This window comes from Trifolium pratense, linkage group LG2 (genome assembly GCF_020283565.1).
Source record: "Trifolium pratense cultivar HEN17-A07 linkage group LG2, ARS_RC_1.1, whole genome shotgun sequence".
Classification (NCBI taxonomy): Eukaryota; Viridiplantae; Streptophyta; class Magnoliopsida; order Fabales; family Fabaceae; genus Trifolium; species Trifolium pratense.
This window is the reverse complement of record NC_060060.1, coordinates 71025194-71033387: the sequence shown is the minus strand read 5'-3', so window position 1 is coordinate 71033387 and position 8194 is coordinate 71025194. Positions and strand designations below refer to the sequence as shown.

General features: G+C 30.2%; 1 protein-coding gene across 1 annotated transcript; it reads left to right on the top strand.

Moving 5' to 3' along the window:
- The first annotated feature begins 6878 nt into the window (after window positions 1–6878).
- Window positions 6879–8194, top strand: LOC123911183. Its single transcript, XM_045962555.1, has 3 exons — window positions 6879–7062; window positions 7209–7284; window positions 7834–8194. The coding sequence occupies exons 1-3, from the start codon at window positions 7025–7027 to the stop codon at window positions 8050–8052; spliced, it is 333 nt and encodes a 110-aa protein (XP_045818511.1). The 5' UTR covers window positions 6879–7024; the 3' UTR covers window positions 8053–8194.

Below are 8194 nucleotides of genomic sequence, written 5' to 3'. Positions count from 1 at the left end.
AAATTCAAGTTTTATTTAATTAATTTAAATTATTAATTAAAAAGTTAAATTATCATCAGACCCAAAAAAATTACACTATCTTTAAATTTTTTAATTCTCTATTTTTATTTTTTTACTAAAATTCTCTATGTTAAAAACCACGTTCAAAGTAAATTTGAGATTCTAATTGACCAGAATGCGCTGTTAGACACCATAACATGGGTTTGAACCCCGGTCTCACCATTTTGTGCGATTCGAGTGAAATCCTTGTCATCGATTCGACTCTAACATACGTTGCTTTTTATTTGTTTTGGGCATAAAATTAACATAGTATAATTCAAGTGATTTTTTTTAGTAACATGTGATTATCAGTTTAATTATTTAATTTACTTGATTCGAAAAAATAATCCCTCAGCTACTTTTCAAAAAAATTCTTAATTCCATATATATATATATATATATATATATATAGTGAAGTTTCAAAACACCTAATTATTGTGAAAGGATATGTAGTGAAGTTTCAATTGATTCTGCCTACTTTGACTATAAGGAATTATATTTTCTCAGTTTGATCGCTCAATCTCACAAAATTATAATAACAATCACTTATGAATTCCAATTGCGACAGTCTAACGGTTCAATCTCAACTAATTTGTTGACCACAATTTTGTCCTGTCGATTTAGGGAAGTGTGTCGACTATGAATATCTCGTTGAAAGACATATCCATCGAGTGTTGGCCCTTAGCGAGTGAAGTAAGACATTTTAGGGTCATAACAAGTGTCAGAATAACTGTCATATTGAAGCATATTAATGCTAGCTTCACACTGATAACTTGGGCCTTTAAGTACAAAGTATTATTTTATTTATTTTTTTATCAAGTAGCTTAGTGACTAAAAATTTCATCCTTTAAGGTGGATAAGTGGGATGATCGGGATTCGAGCCCCGACCCCATGCCTATATAATGCAATGTCATGTCACTTGAACTAAGCTCATAGGATATTTTAAGTAGTATTAGTTATCATAGCAATATTGTGTCTATTTTTAAGATCGATGCGTTATTTTTGTATGCCTTATTTTTATGATGAATTTTTTTTTTCCTTAACTAGTTCTCCCGCCCCAAAGATATTATTTAGTATTTCTAGAGATGTCAAAAATGAGTCGGGCTGATGGGCCGGCGCATTAGCCCAAGTGAAACCGGGCCTTTTTGGCCCAAGCCCGTGTAGCCCAAATGAAAATTGGGCTGGGCTAGCCCATTGAGCTTCGGGCCGATCCATTAACGGAAAATTTATGTCATTTTTGTAAAAAAAAGAAATCAATTAAAACATAAAGAATTATCATCTAATTGAAAATTTATTATAAAAAATATAGTTAAATGTGTAAACATAATAAAGAATTTCATATTTACCTAAAACTCTTTCAAAACTTAAGTTTATAATTTATTAGTTTTTATTTTATTTCTTTTATAAGAATCAAACTTGAGTTTAATTGATATTTATTGGCTGATGTAAAAATTATTTACATTTGCATACAATTATATCTCAATAAAATTGATAATTATGAGAAACTAATACATCAAAGTCTAGTAAAAAAGATCAAATAAATTGGAAAATATAAAATGAAATGGGCCGGGTCAGACCCATTAGCCCACATGGCCTAAACGAGTTAGGCCATACTCATAAATGCGTAACCCAACAGACGGACCAGGCTAGCCCATATATATTGTTTGGCCCACAGGGTCGGGCTGGGCCAACCCATTTGACAGCTCTAAGTATTTCCCTTATTAATATCACGAGAGAGAAAATATATTTATATTTTTTAGTAGTTAAAATTAAATCAAATAGGACCATTTTTGACAGCTGCAAGTATTTCCCTTATTAATATCACGATGGCGTGTATTTTCATCTCATCGTGGCCACGATGGATTCTATCGTGGTGCGACGAAAGATCTTCTCAGGATTTTCTACGTATTTTTCAAGTCATCATCGTGCCACGATGATAAACCATTGTGCCACGATGGTAAAGATTTTCAGCAGATTTTCTTCAATTTTAACCGTCTTCTCATCGCGCCACGTTGAACCTCATCGTGGGTACGATGGTGCGCTTATTTATTACATTTTTGCCTTTTTTTTTGCTGCCTTTTCCACTTTTCTTGCTTCTGGTCCTTGTAACTTCACTTTTCCCGAAATTTGCTTGTTTTTGCTCTTCAATTACTATAAAAATTATACTAATCTACTACTAAAACCATCATATAATTGTCTGTCATCATATTCGCACGAAGTTTCCAACGTCGTTAGTGATGACTAATCTCCGTCGACGAATTGTGGGGCACACGAGGTGGGTTATCCCTTCCTAACTGAATTTTCTACGTACGCATGAGTCAGTACTATAGTACCCATCCCCATACCCGCATTTTGAGAAAATACCCGTACCCATCCCCATATCCGCGCGGGTAACAACCTTTATACCCATCCTCATACCCTATGGGTACCTAAGTACCCATACCCGTACACGTTACCCGTATTTTTGCTAAAAATAAATTGATCAATATATAATATCATATCATTTTAATATAATTAATTTTTGTTTTAAAGATTTTAATGTTGACTCATCAAAATTATAAACAAAAATTTACTAACCTAATGTTAAAGTTCATTTCTTTTTTGACATATTCATATTGTGTTTGTATTATGTTATAAATAAATATTTTTATTAAAAATGTGTAATAGTTTAATAGTGTTATATTTTTTTAAAATTGATATGCATATGTCATTATATAATAATATATATAAAATGGGGAGAGATCAAATTACACCGGTGTAACATTTGAGTAATGTTACACCGCTCAATAACGCTTTAACGAATACAAATTTTACAAAATTTACCGTTGGATTGAAAGCTTATCTCATATAGATCATCTATGTTGAATTGTATAAAAATCTAAAATTGTTTGATATGTTTTTGAGATAGATCAAGATTAACGGTATTCAATAAAAACACATAAACCATTAATCTTCATCGCTAGGTGCTCCTCTTCGTACATTTCAATTAAATATATTTTTTTTAAAAAAAGAAAGAAAGGAGACTCAAGCATATTTGTGCACGTGTCCGGATAAAAAACTGAAAAACTAGTACCAGTATATTTTAATTTACACACCACTTGCATTGCAATGAGGGGATTCTACTTCAAAGCAACACTAGTACTAGTACACTACTACTCTCATTTGCTCATGGCCACATGCATAGCACGTGGTAAGTGGGAACTTTTTCTATTTTAGCAAGGGCATGATCAAATAAAACCCATGTGGTGACTAGGTTTCGTAAATTCTTAAAATAGAGGAATATGAGATGCATATTCATTCGTTTAATTTGACAGAGTAGATCGATGCAATATAAATTAAATGATTAAGATTAATTACTATTTTTTTATTAAAAATAAATGTTATTCATTCGTTTAAATTGACAGAGTAGAATGATGCAATATAAATTCAGAGTCGCTAAAAATGATAAACTTGTGAATAAACTCACAACATTTATGTTAATAGCATAAAATGGTAAATTTCATAAGCCTAAACATATGACTATAATGAAGTGTCCAAAATATCAATGTCTCCAGATTTGTAGCGTTGATGATACCAAAGTCAACATTAATTAACTTTGCACTAGAACATAACTAATGCTTCAACCTGAAACAAAATAAATATCGCACCAAGACAAAAAAACAAAATATCCGCACAAAAACGGAAAATCAAAACAAACAAATATGTAAAAATCACTTATTTATTATTAATTTGTACCAAATAATAAAGGGAAGTGGATCCTCTCTTCTCCAACTCTCTCCATCTATCTCCTTCTCCAAATCTGGACTGTTGGATTAAAATCTCATGGTTCAAATTTTCAAAGAGAATAAAATTTAAAAAAAAAATTGAACAAAGCTTCTGGATTTTTCACATCCTTCAACCTTCATCTTCTACACACGATTTTTCATCTCCTTTCTCACTTTCAACCCAGAAAAATCAAAGAAAGAAGGAAAAAACTAAAATCTTGAAATAAAATTAGAATCAAAGAGGGTTTCGATTCAAGTTTGGAACTGCGATTTGGGTTCTGATTCAACTTTTGACGTTTCAATTCTGGAACCGCGATTTTGGGTTTCGATTTTGGATATGTTGGATTTGAGTTTCTGGATTTAGGTGGTTGTTGAAGCTATAAGGTGGTATGCTAATTTTCCGCCGCCATGAAGCTCCTCACGCTTGATGAAATTGAACAAACCCGTATCAATTGTTCAGAGGAGAAATTTGTTCTTCTTAATATGATTTGATGAAGAACTATGGCCATGGAAGGGAGATATTTTGTTGTGAAAAGGAAAAAATTTGTTGTGGAAAAAGATACCGGACATTTTGGTGAGGTAGATGAAGAGGAAAAAATTTGATGTGAAAAGATATAATTATGAGTATCATACATTAATGACAAACGGTAATATTTTGACATATATGAAAGCTATTAAATTGGATTTATATACCAAAAATAAAAATAATAATAACATTAAATTGATGATACGGTATCTTATTTAAGGTACCGGTATCATCAATTTTGACATCCTCCGTGTCACGTAATGGAACTCCAATGATAAAAAAGTTAAGGTATCGTATCATTAGTCTATGAAACTCTTTTAGATACCCTTATTGGAGATGCTCTTAAAAAATGTATAAGTGATACTACTACATTTACACAAAAAAAATCTATAAAAAAAAAAAACTACTCAAATAGTATATGGGACTATGGGATTAACAATCCAATTATAGAGTAGACAAGATACTCAATCCTTCTTTGCCAACAATTATTGTTAGAAAACGGGTTCGATAGAATACTACCTCTTTATATTGTCAAACATAATCATTCAAATAATATTTTGAAATCTTTGAATTATCTTTAGAAAAAAGTAGGCTTAATTAGTCTATTGGTCCTTAAAGATATTTTAAGTTTCATAATGATCCCTTAAAGAAAAAAAGGTTTTGATTGGTCCCTTAAAGACACATTTATTTTTCACATTGGTCATTTTCGTCAATTTTTTACAATTTTTTTTTTTTTAGTTTTAACTGAATTATAGATGTCAGTAAGTGTAAGTGATCCACAAAAACCTTATTAATTTTTAAAATTTTAACCTTTAGAATATTTTGTTATATTTGGAATTAAAATTTAAAGGAAAGGACCAATATGGCAAACATATATGTCTTTAAGGAACCAATCCGGACCTTTTTTCTTTAAGGGACCAATCCATACTAATTTTCTTTAAGGGATCATTGTAAAATCTAAAATATTTTAAGGGACCTAATTAAGTAAAAATAAAAAATCTTGTGGGTCTCAAATATCTCCCGAATTATATCAGCAGTCTAAAAAGTGAAGGCCAAAAAAATTAGCATAAAAAAGAGTAAAGGGCAAAAGAAGACAAAAAAAAAAAAGTTACATGGTACGAATAAAATGGATCGCCACACATATAATAGTCTTAAGTGGTTGAAATTTAAACACTGTGCATGTGTTTTACTCTTTGATTCCTTTGGTCCCAATCCTACACAAGCTCATAAAAAACTTGCGGTGAAATATACAAAAGAAAAAGAAGTAAAAGGGCACTTTAGTAAAAAAAAAAGTAAAAAGTGTGTGATTTCATGAATGAATTTCTTCACGTGAAAGAAGTGGAAACACAAAAAAGACATAATGCATTGAGTGTGGTTACACAAAGAAAGCAAAATTTCTATTTAGGGTAATTTCCACTGTCTAAAGGGTAAGCAAAAATAGCTGCAAAGAAATAGAAGGCATGTGAAAATGCACATTGATGAGTTACTATGTGTGGTGTTAATTGATTTTTAATATGGATTCTAGCGTGGGAGGTCATGATAGGTCTCTCACCAATGAGTTATGTGTTTTGTGGACAGGATTGAATGTGTACGTGATATTATGGTGTAATGTCAGTATTAAATTTTTTTTTTTTGAAAAAAAAAGTTTTTGATATTTTTTCGGGAAACAATTATCAATTTTTTTTTCCGGAAAAAAGTTCCCGGTTTTTTAGGGAAAAAGTTTCGATTTCAGATAAAAACAATTCCGGAGTTTTTCTGGAAAAATAAGTTTCCGTTCTTTTTTCGGGAAAAAAGTTTCAGATTTTTTCCGAAAAAAACATTTCGATTTTTTCTGGAAAAAGTTCTAATGTTTTCCGGAAAAAAGTTCTCATTTTTTGGGGAAAATATTTTCGAAATGTTCATCTGCAAAAGTATTGCTGATACAAAAAAGAGTGAAAAAACAAAAAGTATTCAAAACTTTTTTTCGGAATAAAATATTAGAACTTTTTCAGAAAAATATCGAAAACTTTTTTTCCAAAAAATATCCGAAACTTTTTTCCGAATAAAATATCGGAACTTTTTTCCCGAAAAAAGAACGGAAACTTTTTTGTTCAGGCCAAACCTCCGGAATTGTTTTTATCTAAAATCGAAAATTTTCCCCCGAAAATCGGGAACCTTTTTCCGAAAAAAAATCGAAAATTTTTTCCCCAAAAAAGATCGAAAACTTTTTTCCGAAAAAATCGGGAACTTTTTTTCAAAAATAAAAAATAATATAATACTGGCAGTACATCATAATATCACGTACACATTCAATCCAATCCACAAAACACATAACTCATTGGTGAGAGACCTATCATGTCCCACCCTATAATCCATTCAATACAATGGTACGTAACTAATGAGAGCTACAATGCTATACTAAAATTTTTGACATGTGTAACTCATTTCCCACATGTCTATAGTCATTCAATTCACCTTCCTCTTTTATTTTTAATTTTTATTTAATATTTTCCCCGACAACTATAAATATCTCCTTTGAAATCTATGTCTCATGCATTAATCAACGATATTATAGTGCATGTGTGTGTCTACTCAAAATATTTTGTACATGTTCTCCACTATGTAGCATTTCTCATATTAATTAATATAGTATATTGTTTCTTCTTTGTGAATAAGAGACTACATTGCATTGCTTGAGTTCAAAAGTGGCATCACAATGAAGAGAAATTTTTGTTTGGAGTCCCATAAATCAATGTAAGAGATTCGGAGTTTTTTTTTCCTTTTCTTCATCTAAATCTATTTTGATTCGTTATGGTTTTTGTTATTAATTTTCTCATGAAACAATCGAATTTTTTTCTTGCATTTACCATTTTTTCTTAATGGGTAATTTTTTTTTATAGGAACGAGGAGTTGAACGTAAATCATCAATTTGTAGTCAATATTCCTCACCACAAGTTTGAAGAAAGGGAACTTCAGGTAATTTTATATCCATAAAATTTATCTTTGAAATTTTCATCTTCCTTAATTTGTGTAAAAAATAGCAATTTATAATTAACATTTAATAATTGTTTTCCTAATTTTTTGCATGCACATGTATGAAAAAAATAAAACTTATGAACAATATGTTACTCACTTCACAACAATATGTAATGTGTTACTAAGCCATTAGATTTGATCTTGTGGTCAGAGATTTAAGTAGTATGCATGAAGTTCTAGATTCGATACTCACTAACTCCATTATAAAGTAAAATAAAAAATATAACGTGTTACTACTCTCTTTTTTCTCTTTTTTTTTTTGATACAAATGTGTTACTCTTACTCTCTTCACAACAATATGTAAGATCTTAGATCAATGTATAAGCACCCTCAATATATAAGATAATGACAATTTATTTAGTATCTAAAACAATTAATAATATGATAATTTATCTCTAGTGAAGATACTTTATATAATTTTTTCATTAATAAGATATTTATCATTAATAATATAGTCTATTTTAATTGTGGAAAATTAATTATTTGTAGGCTAGAGTGATGATGTGGTTGGCAAGTCAAGAAATGGAAGAAAAGAATGGTAGCAAAGAATCAACACCAACACTATCCCTTTCATTGCAACCTCGAGCATTATTAATGCATACCTCACATGGCTTTTCCGTAAAGCGATCTCTTCAAAATTTCCTTGAGAAAAGAAAGGAAAGGATTCAAAGTCACGTTATAACTCATGATAATAATAGTACAAATTAGTTGGAATCAATTTATTTATGCTCTTAAATATTTTGTGTACGAGGGATCAGTTGTAGCCTACAAAAATGTGTATTTTATGATGTTAATCAGTATAGCCATGACTAGACAATTAAGGCACGTTTTTATATTGTTATGAATGTAG